Here is a 25,461-nt window from a genome sequence, read left to right as displayed (position 1 = left end):
ACTCACCCAGCATCTACCTCAATAAAATATAGAGAAAAGAAAAATAGAGCAGTTTGAATTTTATGAGGTATGCAGGCCCAGAGAGATATAAGTATGTTCCTTTAGTCTTGCTTCCCGTGTGCCACACTGCCCCTCCACAACCATAGCTGGGGGCAATTGTTTAAAGTCGTTTTGTTCCCGACTAGCTGCCTTGCCCATTATATTCATGTTCCTGGAATTTGATACAGAGAACAATTTATAGCCAATTGATAGCTTATGCTGTTTTAATGTAAACTCATGGTAAATAACTTAGGAACTGCCTCTTCTTTTTCTTTAAAAACCTACTTGTAACTGTTGCTAATAAGAATGCGTATTGTTCAGGGCAACTTGTCTCCATGCATTTGGGTTGTAACCCCCATGCTTGGCCCAAATAAACTCTCTACTTATATCAGTTTTTCCTACACTTCTTCCTTTGAGGTCAACAATACCAAGAGGGGTTACTGTGCTGGGTAATGTGTAAACTTGTGTCTTGTTTAGAAAGATAAATCTAAAGACTATCACATTGCTTTTTCATAAAACAAGACAGGTCCACAATTAATTTATTTTGAAGCAAATTGATAGGGGGAGCCAAGTAAGCCCCATATGCTTAATGATCAGCTGATGAATAATCATCTCCTAGCAACATAACTCAATCTAATGCTAAGGTACCCACAAGATGGCAAGGCTGATCAAAGTCTTCATGGAGTCCTGCCACCAAAAGCCATGGGAATTTGGAAGCCCTCAAATCCCATTCCTAATCTGATGAGTCTATGGACCAATTTGTGGAGGACAGTAGATTAAATAGATCTGATTTTTACCATCAATGTAAGGAAGATAAAAACTTCCATACCAGTTGTAAACCCTTGCAAAATCTTTCTCTGATGTTGGAGAAAATGGGCCAGTGAGATCATAGATGTAGAAGTACAGTCAATATTCAGCTTTACCCTCCCCCAATCCCACTTCCTTCCTCAAAACAATTCAAACAAATAGACTCAGACTGTTTCAGGCTCCAGGACAGGAAGTGCAGTGTAAGCAAAATTACAAAAATTGAGGGCACGGGGTAGAGGTGGGAAGGTTGAGTAACAAGCTGTGCTAAACAATTATGTGTAAATATTTTTTTCATTTTTAAAAATTGATTTCTTTTACACATTCCATGACAATACCTGTCAGATTTTTAAAATAAATGCAAAGAAGCATATGTCCAAACCACTGAGCTCATTTGTCTTCTGTTTTGATAAAGTGGTAAAGAAGGAATTAATATGTGAATGGATTGCTACAATTTAAATAAGCTTACCAAGATAAATTCATTTATGGTGCTTTGAGTATATGAGACCCTTTTCTAACAGATAGATGATGAGTGTTAGATTTATAGAGAAGGGATTATCAAATTCCCATGGCCAAGAAGGTCAGAGAGAGAGAGAGAGAAAAAAAGTGATTCATGTGCATGATAGAACTATAGACATATCAAATGGACACTGTATTAGTCCGTTCTCATGCTGCTATAAAGAACTGCCCAAGACTGGGTAATTTATAAAGGAAAGAGTTTTAATTTGACTCACAGTTCCACAGAGCTGGGAAGCCTCAAGAAACTCACAATCATAGTGGAAAGGGAAGCAAACATTTTCTTCTTCACGTGGTGGCAGGAGAGAAAAATGAGTGCCTATCAAAGAGGGGAGCCCCTTATAAAACCATCAGATCTCATGAGAATTAACTCACTATGACAAGAACAGGATGGGAGAAACTGTCTCCGTGATTTAATTATTTCCACCTGGTCCCTCCTACAACAAATGGGGATTAAGGGAACTAAAATTCAAGATGAAATTTAGGTAGGGACACAGCCAAACCATATCATTCCACCCCTGACCCTTTCCCAAATCTCATGTCCTCACATTTCAAAACACAATCAAGCCTTCCCAACAGTCCCCACAAATATTAACTATTTTCAGCATTAACTCAAAAGTCTACAGTCCAAAATCTCATTGGTGACAAGGCAAGTCCCTTCTGCCTGTGAGCCTGTAAAATCAAAAGCAAGTTAGTTACTTCCTAGATACAGTGCGGGTACAGACATTGGGTAAATGCATCCATTCCAAATGGGAGAAATCGGCCAAAACAAAGGAGCTACACGCCCCATGCAGGTCTGAAATCCAGTTGGACAGTCAGAGCTTAAAGATCTGAAATGATCTCCTTTGAATCTATGTATTACATCCAGGTCACGCTGATGCAATAGGTGGGCTCTGAAGGCTTCGGGAAGCTCTGTCCCTGTGGCTTTGCAGGATACAGCAGCCCCACCCAAGCTGCTTTCACAGCTGGCATTGAGTTTCTGCAGCTTTTCTAGGCACACAGTGCAAGCTGTCAGTGTATCTACCATTCTGGGGAATGAAGGACAGTGGCTCTCTTCTCACAGCTCCACTAGGCAGTGCCCCAGAGGGGACTCTGTGTGGGGGCTTTGATCCCACATTTCCCTTCCACATTGCCCTAGCAGAGGTTCTCTATGAGGGCTCTGACCTTGCAGCAGACTTCTACCTGGACATCCAGGTGTTTCCATATCTCCTCTGAAATCTAGGCAGAAGTTCCCAAACCTTATTCTTGTTCTCTCTGTACCCACAGGACCAAGACCTTATGGAAGCTGCCAAGGCTGGGGGTTTGCACCATCCGAAGCAATGTCCTGAGCTGTACCTTGGCCCCGTTTAGCCATGGCCGGAGTGGCTGTGACAGAGTCCTGAGGCTACACACAGTAGTGGGACCCTGGACCCAGCCCAGGAAACCATTTTTTCCCTCCTAGGCCTCTAGACCTGTGATAGAAGGGCCTGCCATAAGCTCTCTGACATGCCCTTGAGACATTTTTCCCATTGTCTTGGTGATTAACATTCAATTTCTTGTTATGTATGCAAACTTCTGCTGCTAGTTTGAATTTCTCCCCAGAAAATAGGGTTTTCTTTTCTATCCTATTGCCAGCCTGTGAATTTTTGAACTTTCATGCTCTGCTTTCTCTTGAATGCTTTGCTGCTTAGAAATTTCTTCTGCCAGATACATAAAATCATCTTTCTCAGGTTTAAAGTTCCATAAATCTCTAGGGCAGGGGCAAAATGCTGCCAGTCTCTTTGCTAAAGAACAGCAAGAGTCACTTTTGCTCCAGTTCCCAACAAGTTTCTCATCTCCATCTGAGACCTCCTCAGCCTAAACTTTATTGTCCATATCACTATCAGCATTTTGTTCAAAGCCACTCAACAAGTCTCTAGGAAGTTCCAAACGTTCCCACATTTTTCTGTCTTCTTCTGAGTCCTCTAAACTGTCCCAGCCTCTGCTGGTTACTCAGTTCCAAAGTTGCTTCCACATTTTTGGGTATCCTTATAGCAGTGCCCCACTCCCTCTGTAGCAATTTACTGTATTAGTCTGTCCTCACACTGCTATAAAGAAATGCCTGAGACTGGGTAATTTATAAAAGAAAGAGGTTTAATTGACTCACAGTTCCACAGGGCTGAGGAGGCCTCAGGAAGCTTACAATCATGTCGGAAAGGGAAGCAAACATGTCCTTCTTCACATGGCAGCAGGAGAGAGAAATGAGTGCCCAGAGAAAGGGGAAGCCTTTTATAAAACCATCACATCTTGTAACAACTAACTCACTATGATGAGAACTGCCCCCATGATTCAATTATCTCCACCTGGTCCCTGCATTCTCCTGTTTACTGCCATTCTCCCCCAAACTTAACTCTGCACCAACCATACTGACCTCCTTACTTCAAAAAGCTGCCCCAGGGGTGATTATCCTTGCCATTCTCTCTGCTTATAAAGCTCTTTTCCTAGATATTTCCATGGTACTCCCTCTCACTCCATTCAGGACACTTCTCCAATGACATCTCATTAGATAGACCTTTCCTGATTATGTTTTCTAAAGCAGGAGATTTCTTCCCACATCACTCCTATTCCTTCTCTTTTTCTCACTTAATACTCCAAAACTCTGTTTATTTACTTGAAAAGTGACAATAATATTGGTGTCTTCATCATAAAGTTACTAAAATAAACACACGAGATACATGTAAATTGTCTTGCAAATAATGTCTATAATAATATAATTTTTAAAGCCAAGTATATAATACCCCATAAGCTGCTTAAAATATTTTTATTTGATGGTGCTATTGTTTTTAATAGGGCCAGAAAATTAAATAAAACCTATTTAGGGCAGGCAGGTAATTTAAATTTTTTGGAACCAGTCAGGTATAAAGCAAGAGGGGACAAACGAGGACTGGAGAGTGGATGCCCAATGATATAAAAGCATTCACGTTCAAAAATTAAAAACTATAAAGACATTACATTGGCCCTACAAAAAAAATGTGCAGATTGAATTCTGCCTATAGGACACTAATTTATGGTCCTTAGCAATGTGAAGTTAGAGAAGGGGCTTTATTGTGAAATTGACATAGGTTGTTTTATATCTTATAAATGAAGTCTCCTCATTTTCCTGTGGTCAGGAGAAAGGAGGCAAGCAGAAAAGCAGAGGAACAAATTTGGAGGCTAAAATAACATTCTACATAAGGAACTATGCTACAGTAGAATTAATTGATAGCAGGGATTAAGAGATGTAAATGAATTTGAGATACATATTCTAGAGGTAGAATATGTAATACTTTTTGTATGTCCATATACAGAAATTGGTTTCATTTTCCTTAAATAAAAAGATCTTTTAAAAGTCAGTGAGCTGTTATGTTTTCTTCCCTCTGACTTCAATTCCTTGATTCTTTCAATAATTTTTTTTATATAAATTTACTGTCTAAAAGCTGGATCAGCTCATGCTCCTTTGTTGAGAGAAGTTGGCATGCTGTCAAGTGGGCTGGGCACACTGAGTTTCAGTTTCCTTTCTCTGAGTCTTTGAAGCTTCAAGGCTGCTGAATAATTTCCTTCTTCCATTTTGTGCCTGCCTAGCTATCCAGGCAGAGCAGTTACCCTCAGCTCTAGCTGATACTACAGATAGCACAACAGGTAAATGTCTTTCTGCTTTTCATTTTTCCTAGCTAGAATTAGTCTCTCTCTGTCTCTCTCAGGTGACAGTGTCACTTGCCAATCTCTGTTTTTGTTTTAATTTAAAAAACAATAATTTATAGTAAAAAAATTAGCTAATGATTTTTTTTGCTTTCTGTTCATCCTTTGTCATTTTTTGTGTTATGTAGAGTATATAGGAGGGATAAATGCAAATTTTATAACTACATATTATCTGTTTTTTAATATTTAATGGAAAATATATCTGATTTGCCACTAGATCAAGAAGCATGGCAGTGACAACTCGTTTGACATGGTTGCATGAAAAGATCCTGCAAAATCATCTTGGAGGAAAGCGGCTTAGCCTTCTCTATAAGGGTAGTGCCCATGGATTCTGTAATGGAGTTTTGCTTGACAGATGTTGTAATCAAGGGCCTACTCTAACAGTGATTTATAGTGAAGATCATATTATTGGAGCATATGCAGAAGAGAGTTACCAGGAAAGAAAGTATGCTTCCGTCATCCTTTTTGCACTTCAAGAGACTAAAATTTCAGAATGGAAACTAGGACTATATACACCAGAAACACTGTTTTGTTATGGTGTTACAAAATATAACTCCCCAGCTAATTTCCAGATAGATGTAAGAAATAGAAAAGTGATTACGGACTTAAAGACAATGGAAAATCTTGGACTTGCTCACAAGTATACTATCTCTATTCAGGATTGTGAAGTTTTTCGATGCGAAGGTAGGTTTAATTAGATAATCCTGTATAGAGTTCTCCCTTGCATGTTTGGTAGGTTTGAACCAATTCATCTCTTTAAGGAAAAATGAACTTTTCACTTGTCAATAATTTGGATGGTTCAGACTGAAACCTGGATACAGATTGTTTGCTAAGAGACAACCATGGTCAATAAAATGTATATTTATGATAAGAACACTTAACATAAGATTTATCCTCTTAGCACATTTTAAGTACAGTAAATCTTCTGTTAATGTGGACTATAAGTTCTTGGAAACTGTGACTTAAGTGAAAAAACTTAGAAGGAAACCAATTTATTTCCCCCATCATTATGGAAGAAAGTCATTATTCAAGGACATGCTGTATGTTGTTTTGCTTAAAATTACAGTTTCCAAGAATCCATGATGATGTTAAGTGACGACTTACCGTATACCAGCAGTGGTCACCAACCTTTTTGGCATGAGGGACCAGTTTCGTGAAAGACAATTTTTCCACAGACTGGTGGTGGGGGGATGGTTTCAAGTGCATTACATTTATTGTGCACTTTATTTCTATTGTTACTATGTTGTAATATACAATGAAATAATTATACAACTCATTGTAATGTAGAATCAGCAGGAACCCTGAGCTTATTTTCCTGCAACTAAATGGTCCCATCTTGGGGGTGATGGGAGACAGTGAATCATCAAGCATTAGATTATCATAAGGAGCATGCAGCCTAGATCCCTCATGCACAGTTCATAATATGGTTTGCGCTCCTATGAGAATCTAATTCCGCCACTGATCTGACAGGAAGCAGAGTTCAGGCTGTAATATGAGCAATGGGGAACAGCTGTAAATACAGATGAAGCTTCACTCGCCAGCCGCTCACATCCTGCTCTGTGGCCTGGATCCGAACTGGCCACAGACAGCCACGGCTCCGTGGCCCCGGGTGTTGGGGACCCTTGCCATATGGTATTGTTGCTGTAGGTACTATGCTGTACAGTAGATCTCTGGGACTTGACTGTCTTGTATAAGTAAAACTTTACGCCCTTTGACAAATGTATCCTCCTTTCCTCCTTCCCACAGTCCCTGGCAAACCACCATTCTAACTCTGCTTTTATGAATTTGACTATTTTAGATTCCTCATATAAGTGGGATTATGTAGTATTTGTCCTTTTGTGTCTGGCTTATTTCACTTAGCATAATATCTAATATTGCTGTATTAGTAATTTCAAAGATGGGGCAATCAGAAATCTAAGAAAAGGCAGAAAGAGTACTTAGATATTCTGTGTGGCTCCCTAAATCTTTTCTTTCCACATTGGACATATGCTTTAAGGGCCAGAAAAATAGGCAGGGGTTTTAAGTGAAGTTTATGGGCCACTTTACATATTGAAAAACTATACACCAGCTTCCACGACATTTTCAAGGCAGGCAAGCATGCCCCCTTAATCCATGGAATCTGGATTTTTTTTTTTTTTTTTTTTTTTTTGAGACAGAGTCTCTGTCACCCAGGCTGGAGTGCAGTAGCGCGATCTCGGCTCACTGCAACTTCTGCCTCTCGGGATCAAGCAATTCTCCTGCCTCAGCCTCCTGAGTAGCTGGGATTACAGGTGGGCACCACCATCCCCAGCTAATTTTTTGTATTTTTAGTAGAGACAGGGTTTCACCGAGCTGGCCAGGCTGGTCTCAAACTCCTGACCTCGTAATCCTCTTATCTTGGCCTCCCTAAGTGCTGGGATAACAGGCGTGAGCCACTGTGCCCGGCTGGAATCTAGATTTATTTACTAAGTAATTCTTAGCCACAGGTATCCTGTTAAGGACGTTCAAGAGATGTAGTCTATTTACCAGGACATAAAATTACTAGCATATTTATTAGAAAATTAGACTCGGTCAGTTGTCTTCCTTTTTTCCCTGAGAGTGTTCCCTGGTAAAGTGAGTGAATGTATCTGTCTAGCTGCTTTAGCTCCTACCTTCCTAGTGATTCATCCTTATTTTTGTACGTAGCAATAGTTTGTTCCTTTTCATTCACATAGTATTCCATTGTGGTGCACCCTGCACAGTATTTTATCCAATCATCACTGGTGGACATTTGTGTTTTCCAGTTTGGGGCTATTACAAATAATACTGCTATAAATATTATTGTACATATCTTTTGGTTGACACATATAATTGTTCTTTGAAGAAAATACAATGAAATTGCTGGATCATAGGGTATGTATATGTTCATCTTCAGTTGACACTGATGAAATTTCCAAACATAGTTTTATATCAATTTCTACAACTATAAGTAGTGTACAAGGGTCTCTGTCACTCCAAATCTTTTTCAGCATTTTGTTTTATTTTTAGATTATGTAACTATTTTGGTATATGAGTGGTGGTATGACATTTAGCAAATTTGTCTTTCTTTGATAAAACAAGATAATAATTTATTTATTTTACATTTTAAAATAATCAATTACTATATTAATTTATCCTTTCTTCACGTTTTAAAATTTGGTTTTATATTTTATCATTTCTCTTTATATTCCTAAGGTTTGTTTGTTTATTCTTTTTTATTCTATTTTCCATTTTCAACGTTTTCCTTCTTTCTTGTCATTAATGAAATGGGATTTTATCACAACATTGACATAAAGGTTCATATTGCTATTTCCTATATATTTATAATTGTGGTTTTTATTTCCTTTTGGGTATTAAAGTTATTTAAGACAGTGCTTTTTAAACTCCCAGGAGGCTGCTTTTCCATTTGTTTGTACTTGCACTTTGCTAGTCTTATTACATTATAGACATTGAGTGAAGTTTTCATAATTTCTACTATTGGTAATTTATTGTTTACTTTGTTGCCATACATATGGCCATGTTTATAAATGTTCTACATGATATTCTTCTTTTGTAATTGAGAGAATTGGTAGCATCGCTTATCCTTATCCTTTCTGTTTTAAATTCACCATAAAAATGTCTTTCCAAGAAAAAATAATTCTGAGCCTGTGCCTTATTGATCTGAATGAAATCCTCTGCTTACCCCTGAACAATTTACTGCGCTCTGGTTGGGTAGGCATGAGTCTCATCTTCTCTTCTGGGGGCAGGAATAAAATTAAGTGAGCTGGAAGTTTCTGGAGTTCCAATTGTTAATAGCAGGTTGTAGAGAAAATCTAGTGCCTGTGTTTTCTGTTTGTGTGTCTCTGCACATTATTCCTCTCAGACCTATTGGATTATGAAGGGGAAAATGTCTTATTAGACATTTCCACATTTCCATATTAGACATTCCCACATCTCTAGGCCTTGCTCCTTTTATTTAGAAAATACCCACACCCTCAATTCCCATGTCGGAGTAAGTTACACACTACTGTTGAGTAATTGAATGAGAAGAGATCTGTTGATAGTACAGAGGGTCTACCTTACCTCTAGCCCTAGCCTCTTCAAATGAGATGATGTTAAAGAGATTTATCAGAATTTGCTCTATAAAATTGTTCCCTTTTCACCATACAGGACTATTCTCATGGAAAAGCTATTTTTGTATTTGTCCCTAGTGGATTCACTGATACTCATTCATTCATTCAGCCAATTATTCGACAACTTCTAATCTACCTTATTCTTTGATTATTTCCCCAGACTCACTGGATGAAAGAAAGATAAAAGGGGTCATTGAGTAAGTCAATGTTTTTAAGATTCTATTACTCTCTTAATTATCTTTGACTTATTCTATGATAGGTCTCATCAATATAATTGGCAACACATATTATCACACATAACTTGTGGATCATCAAGAACAAACTGTATTTATAATCATAAAATATTTGATAATATTAATGTTAAAAAGGACACTGAGTAGAGGAAATGAATTTTTAATGTTATATACTTGAAGAAAAATAGTTACTTGTTTGTGTGTCTGTGTTTTGCTTAGAATTCTTGCAGTTAATATTTCAACTACTCTAGAGAGTTGCTGTAGAAGAAGTGGTTGGTGGGTGGAGAAAACCTACCATGAACTTCAAGAACATGTTAGAAATTGTCACTTTCATGAACTTCAGAAGTCATATATATTGTGACTTATATATATTGTGACTTATATATATGTAACACAATATATATGACTTCTGAAGTTTAGTCTTAAATAATTGATCTTTATGTTTAATACTGCTATTACTTATCCTTAGATTTATACGGTCTAGTAATTTAAATCTGAAAGATTTTATGCCTGGCTTTAGTTGTGTATTATTTTTGCTTTTTGTTCTTTTTGCAATAGGATTTCAGATAGGTTCGTCTCATGTCTTTCATGTAAGAAGGCAAATTGCTAATCAAAAATAATATCTATGAAAAAAATGAATTCTCGGAAAATGTATAATAAGGTTTTGCGACCTAACCTCAGTCAATTGTTAAAAACAGTCATGTCTAAACAGGCTCAGGAAGAGCTTACTGTCTGCCTTGAGAACTTATGAACCATATGGATCCCTGGTTCAACAAATACGAATTCTGCTGCTGGGTCCAATTGGAGCTGGGAAGTCCAGCTTTTTCAACTCAGTGAGGTCTATTTTCCAAGGGCATGTAACGCATCAGGCTTTGGTGGGCACTAATACAACTGGGATATCTGAGAAGGTAAGCACATTTGAGGCCACCTAGCCTTTGATTCTCTGTTCAAATCAATTATATTTCAAAAGCCTTTTGCAGATCAACTTTATTACATATAGACTTCATCTCAATTTATAATAAAAAATGAAACTTTAAAATTGCTTTTCTCCCCTCTACAGTATAGGACATACTCTATTAGAGACGGGAAAAATGGCAAATACCTGCCATTTATTCTGTGTGACTCACTAGGGCTGAGTGAGAAAGAAGGCGGCCTGTGCAGGGATGACATACTCTACATCTTGAATGGTAACATTCGTGATAGATACCAGGTAATATTTGACTAATGAGAAATTATAACTGATATTTAAAATGCTTATTTTTGTACAAATGTATCAGCATTTATCTTCTTAAACTATACTTGCTCAAGATCCTTTGTCCCTTTTCGATTTTTTTTTTCAAAAAGAATAAAAACATCTCGAGGGCTCTTCCATCACGGCTATCGTAACAGCTACTCCACTTTCCATTGCTTTCAGCTATGTGAAACAGAAATCCAACTGCATCAACTTACCCATGCAGATAATTTTTCTTATGTAAGAGAAAGTCTGAAGGCAGGCAGCTTGGGACCAGTGTGGCAGCTATCTGAAGTTATTAACTTCAGAGATCCTTCCGACTCTTTGAGGCCCTCAGTGTGGGCTGTTAAGACATGCCTCCCCCAAATTTATATGTTGAAGTCCCTAGTCCTCAATGTGATGGTATTTGGAGGTAGCGACTTTGGGAGGTAATTAGGTCACGAAGATAGAGACCTCATGAATGGGATTAGTGCTCTTTTATACATAAGAAAGATGATCTCTTTCTGTCATGTGAAGATATAGCCTGAAGGTGACTCTCTATAAACCAGGAAGAGGACCCTGACCAGAAATTGAATCTTCTGGCACCTTGATCTTGAAATTCCCAGCCTCCAGAACTGTGAGAAATAAATGTTTGTTGTTTAAGCCACCCAATCTGTATAATGTGTCATAGCAGCCCTACCTGACTGAGATGTATGGCTGTCGTTTTTATGTGAAAAAACACTGAGCACTGTCAGTGATCCAGGCAAGAGGAAGGGGAGATCAAAGAACCATCTCAGTATATATTTTTTAAACTTTTAGTCTTTTAATGAACATTCAGATCTTGAATTAATCATTAAGTTTACTTTGTTCCAAATGGTAGTTAATGATGCCAGCATCTTTCACCGAATGCCTTTTGAATCTTTCCATTATGAAATATTTGGGTCAGTTTTTGTATTGTCTAGTTTTTTCTATTGATGTAGTGATCTATTATTTCATGATAGCATTTTAATTACTATATTATCTAATTGTTTTAATTACCATAGTAATCAATTATGGCTTGATAAGTTACCAGACAAATCACATTCATTTTTTATTACTTCTATTTGTTTTTCTTGGCAATTTTCATACATAGGCCTTTTCAAGTGAGGTTTTTTGTTCTTTGTTTGATCATTTGTGTTTGATTTCTTGTTGTTTAGATTGAAATTATATTTACACTTTATACTGAAAATTGATTGACATCTTTACATATCTCGTGTGCCTATTAAAAAACACAGCAAGTTTTGTTTTTCTATTTATGCAAGATTTTTTCATTCTTTAGTATAGAGTTATCTTGTAAATGCTGTTTATTTTTAAATATCCTTTTTTAAATACAAACTTTTTATCATAGAGAATTTTAAAATATACAAAGTAGTTTAATGGATTCCCATGTACTCAGCTTCAAAAATTTTTGACTCACAGACAATCTCGTTTTATCTATATCTACCCACTTTCTCTTCTCTCGTATTATTTTGAAGCAAACCCAAGAAATCATAACATTTCATTCAATATTGAATATACATATAACTATATAAATAGGAGCATATATATTTCTCCTTAAACATAGCCATAATACTCTTATCCCGCCTAAAATTTACAGTCGTTCCATAAATTATCAAATACAACTCAATGTTCAAATTTCTAATTGCTTTATAAATATACATCTTTAAGTTTGTTTGAAAAACATTCAAATAGATCTATTCAGTCTCTTTGATTGTATGTTCTGACTATATATCCCTTTCTTTTTCCTTATCATTTGTTTCTTAAGAAATCTAGTTGTTTTGTAGACTTCTATGTAATCCGAACTCCATTATTTGCATCCCTTGGGGTAGTTTTACACGGTCCTCTGTTTTCTGTGTGTCCTGATTATTGAGAGTTGAATCTAAAGTGTGTTCCAGTTCAGGTTCTACTTCATAGATTGTGTTGTATTCTATGAAACCATGCACAATATGGGGATTTATCCCTTTTCTAATACTGGTATTAATCAATGTTTAATTCCTAGATCCATTTATTTGTTAAGGTGTGAAAATAGTGACATTCTATATTATTCTTTCACCATTTCACATATGAAAGGAAGCTTACCCTCATCCATTCTTTGATTACCCAGTGGCACAGTTTAAAAAGAACAACAGGATATATGCTTGAATTTTTTGCCTTTTTGCAAGACTTTGAAATAATAACATCTCCTTCACCTTTGCCAATAGGGTCAATATATTATTTTATTGTTATTAAGAATTCAAGATGAATTGAACATATCTTGTGTGTTTCAATCCATTGTAGGTTTTCTCCATACTGATGTAAAATGTACCATCTTGTACCGGTGAGAGCCTCTACAATTTGGATCCTGAGTCCTTTTGACATGAACCTAAAAGTCTTTTTTATATTCTTTTATTCTTGCCACAGCTTTTAAAACAGCTATTTCTTCAAGTAGTCCTGGTGTGGGGCATTAGAAATGTTCATAGCTACTTGGTTGGTCATTGTTTCTTGACTTTTTTAGTGAGCAGAGTTAAGTAATATACATTTTCATGAAAAAATAAATTATAAACTTATACAAAAACTTCTTGTTCAAATTCAGTACTGGAAAGTTTTTACTTACTCTCTTTTCTATCACTTGTATATCTGCTTTCTCCCAAACTGATAATTCTCATTCTCAAAAACACTGCAGGTAACAGAATATCATGTCACAACTCATTTCCTTTATCTTATATAAACATCTATAGTAGCCTCAGTATAAAAGCTCTATCAGTACCATGAACAATCTCATCATAATCACACTTAATATCATTTCATATAATCACAATCAAAACTGGAAACAATTAAAACATTTTAGTAGATTTTTATAGTATGTTTAGGTTGTATCATGTGTCCTTGGAGGGGTATACAAATTATTGTATTTTAAAGTCAATCAAAATAGTTTATTCCTGTATTATAACCACAACAGTTCACTAATTCAATTAAATTTAGGAATTGATTTTTTAAGTTAATTTGGTTTTATATTTATGTTTAGCATTTATGTGGTTCAAAGATCAAGTCTACAAAATAATGTATATTCAAATAATCTATCTTCCTTCTCTGCCCCTTCAAATAAATTTCTCCCCCTTCCCATTAGTAACCATACAAAATTTATATTTTACTTGCCTTTTAAAATATATAACAAAGTACGTATAAATTTGCAGCTACTCCATTCTTGGAGAAGTGGTAGAAAACTATGTTATATTGACATATCAGACATTGTTTAATTCACATGGCATTTTTCTGCTACAAATGTTCCAGCAGTTAATAACCTTTGCATATATCATTTTGCATTTTTGTCAGTATGTCAGTGGGACAGATTCCCAACAGAGAAAGTGCTGGCTGAAGAGTAAAGTCATCTCACCTTGAACCCCTTCCCTCGTTGCGCTCTGCTTGATGGTACCAGCTTTTTTTTCTGAATGCTCTTACTTCCATCTGTGGGCAGATTGCCTCTCTTATCTAGAACACTTCCAGCCATATCCTTATCCTCTTTGGCAGACTAACTCCTGCTATTTCAGCTCTCAGATTACATGTCCTTCCCTCACAGAGGCCTTACTTGACTAGGTGAAAGGACTGCTAGCTTACTTGCATAATGCCTGTCTTCTCTACCAAGATTGTTAGCCTCATACTATTAGAGATTTTTCTGTTTTGTTTACCATTTGGTTCACTTGCACAGTGCCTGGTACATAGTTTGTGCTCATAAATATTTGTTGACTTAATATGTTGCTTTATGTCTACCTTACAGTTTAATCCCATGGAATCAATCAAATTAAGTCATCATGACTACATTGATTCCCCATTGCTGAAGGACAGAATTCATTGTGTGGCATTTGTATTTGATGCCAGCTCTATTGAACGCTTCTCCTCTCAGATGATAGTAAAGATCAAAAGAATTCGAAGGGAGTTGATAAACGCTGGTGAGTCTCATTCCACTTTGCTACTAAGGGTAATTGACTAGACTGTATTTTAGAATGTTTTTTTGACAGTGTAAAGAACTTAAGTCATTGCGTATTTCAATCTTCCCTAGCCTACCAGGATGCTTCAATGAAATTGAGCATTCATTAGCTATATGACTTTGTGCATGTAACTTAAACTCTCTGTGCCTCAATTCTCTAATCAATAAAACTAGTATAATAATAGTATTTCTTAGAGACTTTTTTTGTTAAGAATTAAAACAAATTAATGTATATATGAAGGGTAGTACAATCTGAACTACAAGCTACCCCTGTATCCTGGCATGAATTTATTGACCAAGATTGGGCCTTGAACTTTAAGAATTAGAAAATGAAGCAGAAACAATTCAGAAAGGAAAAGAAACAGGAAGTTAAGATATTTGGTAGGGAGAGGTAAAGAGTTTGGGGAAGGTAACCAGGATCAGGGATTTAGGGTGACCCATTCTGGCTTTTCTTGTCATATCCACTTTGAGTGAGTAAGAGCCAGTTTATCACTGTTCCTAGTTTTGAATCAGAGAGTGATCAGCTTACCTGCTTTTTGAAATTTAAAACTTTGCAAAGAGGAGATGTGCAGAGAGATGATTGCTAGTGTTGTGAAATAAGGGAAGTTTACTTGTGATGCTTTGACACATTCTGTCTCTTTCTTGAGGATTCTTCTCCCCCATCTTGTTTATTAGAGCCCTTTGGTCTTTAGTCTCTGTCAAAACACAACTTCTGGACAGAATATGAAATCAATCAGCAATATTGCAGCATAAATTTTAGTTACCTCTTCCAAGAGGTGGTTTCATTTGAGGCCTCATTTGTTATCATGGAAATCAATGAAGGTGACTCCCCATGTCAGAGAAATTCCAGATACTAATAAGTAGTCCAGGGGAGTTTTTTGGGGAGATGAGGGTGACCAGGGTGTGGGGGATCTTTCCAAATCTGAAATTGTTCCATAGGTTGCCTATTACATAATTGATAGTTAAGTAACTTGAAGATACTGATGCTCTCTAAAATGATTTAAAAAATTCTGTTTGGTGTAGGTGTGGTACATGTGGCTTTGCTCACTCATGTGGATAGCATGGATCTGATTACAAAAGGTGACCTTATAGAAATAGAGAGATGTGTGCCTGTGAGGTCCAAGGTAATGAATGATGCCCTTCGTAAACACATTTTCTGGGATATGTTACTACAATCACATACTAGTGTGTATAAAAATAAAAACAAGCAGCTACTGGGTTTAAGAAGAATTACAAAAATTACTTAAATAGGGCCCATTTCCCAAGATTTAAAAATTAAGTACAGTTGTTCCTTGGTATTTGCAGGGGATTAGTTCCAGGACTTTGCATTGTTACCAAAATATGTGGATGCTCACTGGCATAGTATTTGTATTTGCATATAACCTATGCACATCCGTTGGTATACTTTAAATAATATCTAGATTACTTATAATACCTAACCCAAATTAAATACTTTGTAAATAGTTGTTCTACTCTATTTTTAATTATTAATGACAAGAAAATAACCTGTACATGTTCAGTACAGATGAAATATTTTTTCAAATTTTATTTTTTTGAGATAGAGTTTCTGTTGCCCAGGCTGGAGTGCAATGGCATGATTTCAGCTCACTGCAACCTCCACCTCCTGGGTTCAAGTGATTCTCCTGCCTCCGTCTCTCAGCAGCTGGGATTATAGGCACGTGCCACCACGCCTGGCTAATCTTTTTTGTATTTTTGTAGAGATGAGGTTTCACCATGTTGGCCAGGCTGGTCTCAAACTCCTGACCTCAGGTGATCTGCTCGTCTCGGTCCCCCAAAGTTCTGGGATTAAGGCATGAGTCCCTACACCCGGCCATTTTTTTTCAATTTTTTTTGAGCCTTAGTTGAACTCACAGATGCAGAACCCACAGATACAGAAGGCTAACTCTCTATCTTTACACTGACATGGGTAAGTTCATTTATTACAATTTAATTCAACTATATTTAATTCAATAAATGTTTATTGATAGTATCTTTAAGATTGAGCCAGTGTGATACTCTCTTATCAGCTACACAAATCATGAAAAAATTTCCCCTGCACTAAAAATTTTACAATTTTATAAATAGGGGTGAGGGGATGGGAGTGTGCGATAAGAAAAAGTTGACAAGAGATTATGTATGACTGAGTGTGATAAATGTCATGAAACAATGAAAAATAAAGTGCTTTAAAAGTTTAGAGAAGGAAAGTATAGTGTTAAAGGGGTTCGGGAAGATTTCATCAATGGAACGGCACTGGGAAATGGCTTTCAAGGAGAAGAAATATTTCAGAAAATGAAGAGACAAAAAGGGCCAACAAATTCAGCATAAGACAATATATTAATGGAGGAAAAGTCAGCGTGTTTGGGAAACGTGGAGTTCAGGTTAATGAAGGGCTGGATCTTTGTAGGCGGAGATAAAATGGGCAAGGAACATTTGCATGAAGTAATTTTATTTAATTAGGAGCATTATGAGGAATCACAGCAAGTTTTTGAAAGAATAATGATATGATCAAAGTTAATTAAAGTTATGATCTTCAGAAAAATTAATCTGGCACTGTGTACAGAATAGATTGGAATCAAAAGGAACCTGGAGGTGGGAACACCAGTTGAGAGAATGCAATGATAGCGAATATTTCTTGAGCACTAGGTATGTGATAGATTTTCTTTTTTCTTTTTTTTTGGCTTAAAACAACAGCCTTTATTTACCTCACAATTTTGTGGGTTAGCAATATGAGCTGGGCTTACTTTGCTATATTTTATTTTATTTTTTTGTGGTCATGTGATTTTTTTAAATTTTATTATTTTTATACTTTAAGTTTTAGGGTACATGTGCACAATGTGCAGGTTAGTTACATATGTATACATGTGCCATGCTGGTGTGCTGCACCCATTAACTCGTCATTTAGCATTAGGTATATCTCCTAAAGCTATCCCTCCCCCCTCCTCCCACCCCACAACAGTCCCAGAGTGTGATGTTCCCCTTCCTGTGTCCATGTGTTCTCATTGTTTAATTCTCACCTATGAGTGAGAACATGCGGTGTTTGGTTTTCTGTTCTTGCGATAGTTTACTGAGAATGATGATTTCCAATTTCATCCGTGTCCCTACAAAGGACATGAACTCATCATTTTTTATGGCTGCATAGTATTCCATGGTGTATATGTGCCACATTTTCTTAATGCAGTCTATCATTGTTGGACATTTGGGTTGGTTCCAAGTCTTTGCTATTGTGAATAGTGCGGCAATAAACATACGTGTGCATGTGTCTTTATAGCAGCATGATTTATAGTCCTTCAGTCCTTATAACAAGCCTATGAAATGGGTACTATCGTTACTGCAATTTACAGGTGAGGAAACAAAGAAAACAGAGTAAATATTTGCCAACATTTATTGACAGTGCTGAGCAGTGACAGATAAATATTTCGAACCTAGGCAGTTTGGTTCTAGAGGTAAAATAGTCTAAACAAGAATTAAACATTAAACTGGTCTAATAAAATCTACTTATCCAGAGAATGTCTTTTAAAAGAAACAGGAAATTTATGGACTGTAGCATAGGTGTCATAAAAATTTTGTTTCTAAATCATTTAGAATCCACTGCACGTATTCCAAATTACAATTATCAGTGACATTAGAACCTGATATGTGAAGTTCTTCAAGAGTACTTTGTGAGACCAGATCTCCATTTTTTTCCAATGGGAAATTATTGCCAGGTTCCTACATTTTGATATTGCTTTCGTAATTTATACTGACATAAAATAATATTTTTCACTGTTTTGCAATGTCTTTTTAATTTGTGTATTGCAGCTAGAGGAAGTCCAAAAAAAACTTGGATTTGCTCTTTCTGACATCTCGGTGGTTAGCAATTATTCCTCTGAGTGGGAGCTGGACCCTGTAAAGGATGTTCTAATTCTTTCTGCTCTGAGACGAATGCTATGGGCTGCAGATGACTTCTTAGAGGATTTGCCTCTTGAGCGAACAGGTAGATGTGTTTGGTGGTGTGGAAGCTTGGAAGCGGTCAGGTAGTTGGCTACTTTCTGCCTGGATCTACCAAATACCTGGCAGCTCTCTGTCTTTTTGTGGGTTGTTGCCCTGTGATTAGTTCTGCTTTTTAACCCACTCCCTGGATGCATTTTTCCCTCTTTGCATTTCCCTCTTTTCCTGGAGTTCATACTAGAGAATCTGCACTATGTTTTCCCCTTTTTGTCTTGAGATGAAAGTTTTAAAATAATCCACCTCTGTAATTTCCACTCTCTGAACATCCCAAGCTGTATCCCTGGCCTCTTTTCTCAGACTATGTTTCTTTACTTGGGACCTAGAACTGGATTGGATTAGCATTGCTCCTGATCAAATGCGACCTTTGATTATTTGCTCCTTCCTTAGGACCTTATGCTCCTGTCTTTCTTTGACTTACCTTTTTGTTTCTTTCCTTCATCTTAGTCCCTCTTCATGCAGTGTGGTCATTGCTAGGTAGAGGTATGTCCTTTTATGTAATGGCCACAGAATTTAACAATTAACAATCTGTGCATAGTACATGCTGCACTGTTCCATTTAGAGATTTGACAGAGGTTTCAGTTTAGTTTACTCAAATCTTATTTTAGTGCTTGGGAAATCAATTCAGAATATCACATCCTCTCCATTTCTCTCTTACTCAAATTGCTGGGAAACTCTCATGTTACTAACTTTGTTGCTCTAACTCTGCCATCTTGGTTTCCCCATTCCTTCTCTTCCTCGTGGTACATGTGCTCCTAATATTAGCGTTGGTTGAGATCTCCAGTGGCCCAATATTCCTCTTCCCTCTGGTTGCCTTTCCTCAGATAATCCACTAAGAATATTTTGCGTTTCTTTTCTCAGGGAATCTAAGGGAGGAAATTATCAAGTGTGCACAAGGAAAAAAATAGATATGTGAAAGGTTCACGTAAATTTCCTCACATCACAGAAGATTAAAATTCAGAAAGGAGAAAACACAGACCAAAGAGAAGTAACTAAGACCAAAGGGATGTGTTTTATTAATGTCTAGGATGAAGAAATGCATAGAACATTGTAGTACTTGTAAATAACTAGAAATAGCATGATTTAAAGTCATAATTGTGAAAAATAATAATAATTTTTCTTGGATTTATGTTCTGTATCTGTGAAAAAATAAATTTCTTATAAAACTTGGGTCTAACTTGAGAGTGTATGTGATTTTGGAAAACTTATGATTTGTCAGCATCTTCTAATATTCACTGCTTTCATCTTAATTTTCCCTTCTGATTTTATTTCTGAAGTATGTGATTTTGGTCTGTATGAATCCCTTCTTAATGTTGTATTCTTTAACCTAAAGCCATTTTTGCTTAATGTTTGATACTTACCGAATGTGGTAATTGATATTCATAAGAATTCCATAAGACTAAAACTGAAAGAGACTATAGCTTGATTACTTTATAGTTATGACTATTTTAGTTACAAGTGACAACACTCACCCTGAACTATATGAATAAAAAAGAGGATTATAGTATTGGATCAAGTAATCAAACCAAAGAAAGGGCATAGAACTGGCTTCAGAAATGATTGAATCTGGGGATTTAAAAGCTGTTGACTATTTCTCTCTCTCTAGCTGTCTCTCCATTTTGGTCTCTGTCTCTCTCGCTCTCTCTCTCACACACACACTCACCCCTTCATTACTTCATTTATGTGTTGCTATCATTCTCTCAGGTTAGCATCCTTGATAATCTTAAGCCATCTTAATTCAAGTCTTATTAATACATATAAAATTACTAGCAATTACTTTTAAAAAGCTTTTTATTAAAATATAGTATAAACATAAAAAGTGCATGATTCATGTATATGGCCCAATGCATTTTTATAAACTTAACAAATCCAAGAAACTAGCACTCAGATAAGAAACAGAACTTCACCAGCAGGCATCTCAGACGTCCCCTTTATGCCCCAGCCTAGTTATTAGCCAGGGTATCCACTATTCTGAGTGTTACCCTGCTGATGGTAAACCTTAGTTAAAGGCAAAGTTAGGTCCACAAAATGGGCAAAATTGAAGGCAGTATATCTGACAGTATAGGAAAATTTTGACTCATCTGAGGTAATGCTTGCTATTCTGATTCATGCTGTGGTTAATGCCCTTGCATTTAGTGCATATGAGATCCACATGATCAGTCAATTAAGAATACACTTTGAGGAGAATTAAATTATGAAAATCTGTAGTAATGTTGTGGAAGAATTAAAATAGATCATGTCAATGGCCACCAAATAAAGCCTAGTCGCTGGCTCAGAAGGGATTAGAATACAAAGGCTGATATACTGGTCCACTCCTTGGATGTCTTTATTTGGGTACATGAAATAAACAGAGATATTGTCATTCAAGCTATAAACATTGGGTGGAATCACAACATACTCCTTTATGGAAACTGCTAACGTAGTAACACAGTATTCATAATGCTAATAGAGAATTTCTAAAACACGGCTTTTGGTAAGATTCTTTGCAAGCAAAGAACCACAGGTAGACTATGTAGAAACCTTACTAGTAGCCCCAGGTGTCTTCAACTGGGTTCTGACTAGAATAAATGAATGTCAGGCTTTGACTTTGCTTATACTTTGGGTGTAGCAATGTCTTAGGACAGTGGTCCCCAAAATTTTTGGCACCAAGGACTGGTTTCATGGAAGACAATTTTTCCACAGACCAGTGGTGGGTCAGGTGGTTTTGCGATGATTCAAGCACATTACATTTATTGTGCACTTTATTTCTATTATTATTACATTATAATATAAAAAGAAATCATTATACAACTCACCATAGTGTATAATCAGTGGGAGTCCTGAGCTTGTTTTGATGCAATTAGACAGTCCCATCTTGGGGTGATGCATGACAGTGACAAATCATTAGACATTGGATTCTCATAAGGAGTGCACAATCTAGATCCCTTACACACGCAGTTCACAATAGGGTTCACATTCCTATGAAAATCTAATTCCACCGCTGATCTGACAGGAGGCAGAGCTTAGCCAGTAATGTGAGCAATGGGGAGCAGCTGTAAATACAAATGAAGCTTCCCTTGCTCACCCGCTGCTCACCTCCTGCTGTGTGGCCTGGTCCCTAACAGGTCACAAACTCATACTGGTCTGTGGCTTGGGGGATGGGCATCCCTGGCCTAGGACACTATTAAAGATGTGGAACAACAGAATGTGAATAAGCTCAGTTTTCTAGGTTGTATTTTCTCAGATCAGAGTATACACATCATGTTGCCTATGTACAAAACTGAGCTAAGAGACTCAGCATCATATAGACTTATGAAGTTCTGCATCATCAATATAGCAACAGTTTGATCAAGAACTGAAATGGGTCATTCTGCCCTTTTTCAGTGTTCAAGATGTCTAAGCAAGGATGTGGTGGGTTCTCCAGTGTGAAATGCTGGAATTCCTTGGGTTTTCCGATAGGAGCTAAGATCAATTGTGTTGACAACACAGGAGGCAAAAATCTCTATATCATGTCTGTGAAAGGGAATCAAAGGACAGCTGAACAGACTTTCCACTGCTGGAGTGGGTGACATGGTGATGGTCCGTCAATAAAGGCAAACAACCAGAGCACAGAAAGGAAATATATCCAGCAGTGGCAGTTCAACAACAAAAAAATCATACCAAAGAAAGAATGGCATGTTTCTTTATTTTGCAGATAATATAGGGGTCATAGAAAACAATGAAGGCAAGATGGAAGGGTCCTGCCATCATAAGACCAGTTGGAAAGGAGTGTGCAGACTTGTGGCCCAGGATTGTGTTAGATGCTGACAGCATTGCGTGATTCTCCAGTATATTTGTGTTAAAAAAAAAAAAAAAGCCAAGTAGCTAATTAAAAATATTTGCTCTTCCCACTCCCCAAAAAACTAACTGGAATGGGCAATTAAAATATCTGTTGATAAAAACTGGTGATGATGAGGTCATGAAGGACTAGCTGGCCAGATTGGGTGAATTTAAAGCAGAAAAACCATTGGGAAGGATTTTGGTAAATGGTTGTAGGGATAAAGAGAAGATTGATGATGCACTTGCACAACTTTATCTTTCCAACAAAAATTTTCTTTTATCTTGCCAGATCAAGTTGTATCAGGTTTGGGCTACAATAGCATATCCCAGCATAGGGAGGCATCACCACTGAGGATACTATTTCAATCTCTGTGAATTTGGCTTGCATCTGGTAAGGAAACAATGGACTTGATAGTGACTCCATCTCATGTATAAAGTAGGACTGGCTGTAAGTGTCGCTCCATTGCCTACAAGTGGGGTGGTCCCATCACTACTTATATTTATAGTTCTTCTTCCTGGGGAAGGCCTGGCAGGGTTATTCCAGCTATTTGCCTTATGTAGGTAAGCAGTAGAGACACACCCAAGGAGTAAAATCTGGTAATAAATAGGTAACAAATGGAACCCAAAGGGGGAATTGTGGCAGATGAGAAAGGTGTGCATAAAATGTGTAATGATGCTGAGAATGAACACATCACTTTTATCCTAAGAGAATAACTCAGAACAAGACGAAAACACTCTTAACAGTTTCTGTATTCTGTAGTGCCAAGTAATTGCCAGCTCAGAAAGAAGATCCTAAAATTTTCTCCCACTGGAAAGGAGAAGGGCATTGAAGCCAAGCTACAAGATTAAGCCAAGAACTCTGTTTAGGTTATTTACTGAAAAGACATCAATTACTCTCGATGACCTACCTTTATATTAACTGGTTGAAATTTTCATTTGAATCTCATTTTGTTGGTTGCATTTATCGTATTGGTTCTGTTGTAGGCTGGAGAGAAGTCTTACCCTTGAGCTGAGCTGGATGTATTGTGACTCTCAGCTGGGTATGGCTATGAAGAAAAATGTGCCACCACTGCATTTCTAATAGGCTGGAATCCCCTTTGCTCTTTTCAATAAATCACATGTGAATGTGGAAGAAATATTAAACAAATAGGACATTGGAGTGGGGTCCAAGAGAGTAAACTATTGCTTGATATGATGATCAAATATCGCTGATGGATTTGCCTTTGAAACTTTGAAAAGAATGATTATGGGCAGTCTTATGCATATTAAATTGAACTGCACCTAGGAGTCATCGTGTTCTACTGACAATCTTCTGGAGGATCAGTATTTTGGGTGCCAATTATATACTTCAACAGCACTCCAGCATAAAGAGTTAGTAGCAACTATATTTACGGTATTAACTAAAACCAGCTCCAACATACTAAGAGGGATTTGGGATCCCTGGGAATTAAATTAGATGTGGTAACGAAGTGCAGATGGCTTTTCTGGAGGCTCATTTTTATAAGAAGGAATTTTAACTGATGGTCACTAGAAAGAATTCTTTCTCAAGAATCTTGTCTGTGCTAGGTAGGCCAGCTAGAAAATAAAACTATTTGAAATTTTAAAAGAAAGAAAAGAAGGAAGGAAGAAATAGGGGAAGAAAAGAAGAAAGGAAGGAAAAGAGGAGGGAAGGAATTAAAGAAGGTAGGAAGGAAAGGAGGGATGGAGGGACAGAGAGAAACAGTGGGGCTGGGTAAACTAGAGACTTTGGCTGTGGAAACACTAGTGCCAACCTACTATGGCAAGCTATTACTGGGAATGCAGTCTTTACTGCTAATTTCTTATAACCAGAGTACCCAACTTTAAAAGAAAGCCATATTCCTTATGGTGAAATTGGTTGAGATTGGACAGATTAAGGATCAACACCATTTCCTTTTTATGGGAAACAGATGCTACTTAAAAGCCTTTATCAGTAAAAGCTTATTCTGTAAAGGCTGGCATGTGTTTTTCTCTCAGACCAGATGGTACTTGGAATTTACTGAGCAGTGGCCTCTAGTAACTACCCCAGTTACAGGAAAATATATAGCATGCAGAAAATGGAATATTTACTATATTTACTGGGATGGGTAGTAAAATGACACAGTAGTATTATTGATGTGTAGTGTACTCAGCATTATTTAAATTTCCTACCATAACTGTTTGGTGCAATAAAGGATATATAGACTCATTTTCACATTACTATGAAAATAAAACTTTCATAGATAGTGAACTTTCACAATGCAATGATCTCCCATTTGATTAATTACCTGTGGAAGCTAACTGTCCAGAGGAAGAAGTAAATTTAATTTTGGAAAAGTATACATGCAGTTGAATGCCTCTATCAACATCTATAAAATATGCAAGTAATTGTGAATAAAAGCATAAAGTAGTCCATCTATTAAAAAATATCAAAACACTTGTACGTTGTATGTTCTTGGTAAACATATTTTGCTGAAGGAACTCCAACTCTATATTTAATGATGCAGATCTTGGTGGCCTTCTGTTTTAATGTTTTAGTACTTCTGTTTTTGTCTATTAAGCATTGTTGAAGTTGCTTTAATAAGAATTATTAGAAAATGTCTTAGGAATAGGCAGCAATGATATATTGACAAGTTTTCAGAAAGGAACGTTTAACAGCTAGTTTTAGGATTACCTGGGGAATTGACTATTGGTCAATTTTCTTTGTAACGAACACAGAATTCAAGATGAAGAAGAATCTGTTCAAAAATTCTGGAGCATACCAAGTGCATGTTATTGAATAACGAGGAAACAGTATTGATGAAGTGTAGCTTCCTCAGAGAGTAAGAAGGGGAGGGAGGGTCTGCATGAGTAGCCGTGTGTAAAAGATAAAGACCTTTCAGGGATGATGGCTTCCTTAAGCTGAGGTTATCCTCAGATATGTAGCCTCCTCTCTCATGTGAAATGACAGAAACAAACAAACCAAACAAAAAGCCAGCATTCAATAAACTAATTCTCTTGAACTAGATGTGGCCCCCTAAAATATAATCCTCTTCCAAGCCTAAGTACAACCAACTCGGAATCCTCTTATGA

At 36.8% G+C, this 25,461-nt stretch overlaps 2 protein-coding genes and 1 pseudogene across 4 annotated transcripts in view; all 3 read left to right on the top strand.

Annotated features, from left to right (window-relative positions):
* The window catches only part of IFI44L (interferon induced protein 44 like), a 29,173-nt gene extending 24,464 nt beyond the window's left edge, over positions 1–4,709 (top strand). For both annotated transcript variants that reach the window (XM_054532752.2, XM_054532740.2), the window contains exon 9: positions 2,626–4,709. In XM_054532752.2, the coding sequence (XP_054388727.1) occupies positions 2,626–2,687 (62 nt within the window). In that variant the 3' untranslated portion in view covers positions 2,688–4,709. The remainder of the gene's footprint in view (positions 1–2,625) is intronic.
* On the top strand, positions 2,821–19,771 carry IFI44 (interferon induced protein 44). Of its 2 annotated transcripts, none has more exons than XM_054532769.1 (9): positions 2,821–2,875; positions 5,273–5,739; positions 9,325–9,361; positions 10,110–10,305; positions 10,458–10,607; positions 14,401–14,572; positions 15,634–15,734; positions 18,409–18,583; positions 19,456–19,771. In XM_054532769.1, exons 2-9 carry the CDS (start codon positions 5,283–5,285, stop codon positions 19,500–19,502), a joined length of 1,335 nt encoding a protein of 444 aa, XP_054388744.1. In that variant the 5' UTR covers positions 2,821–2,875; positions 5,273–5,282; the 3' UTR covers positions 19,503–19,771. The 2 variants fall into 2 exon arrangements, with proteins under 2 accessions (XP_054388744.1, XP_024093224.1); XM_024237456.3 differs by lacking the exon at positions 2,821–2,875 and adding an exon at positions 4,760–4,995.
* Positions 19,772–21,388: 1,617 nt separating this feature from the next.
* On the top strand, positions 21,389–23,359 carry LOC129060338 (large ribosomal subunit protein uL14-like; annotated as a pseudogene).
* The last annotated feature ends 2,102 nt before the right edge of the window (positions 23,360–25,461 follow it).

The sequence above is a fragment of the Pongo abelii genome, chromosome 1, assembly GCF_028885655.2.
Source record: "Pongo abelii isolate AG06213 chromosome 1, NHGRI_mPonAbe1-v2.0_pri, whole genome shotgun sequence".
Classification (NCBI taxonomy): Eukaryota; Metazoa; Chordata; class Mammalia; order Primates; family Hominidae; genus Pongo; species Pongo abelii.
The sequence above is the reverse complement of the archived record's forward strand: the minus strand, read 5'-3'. Positions and strand labels throughout refer to the sequence as shown.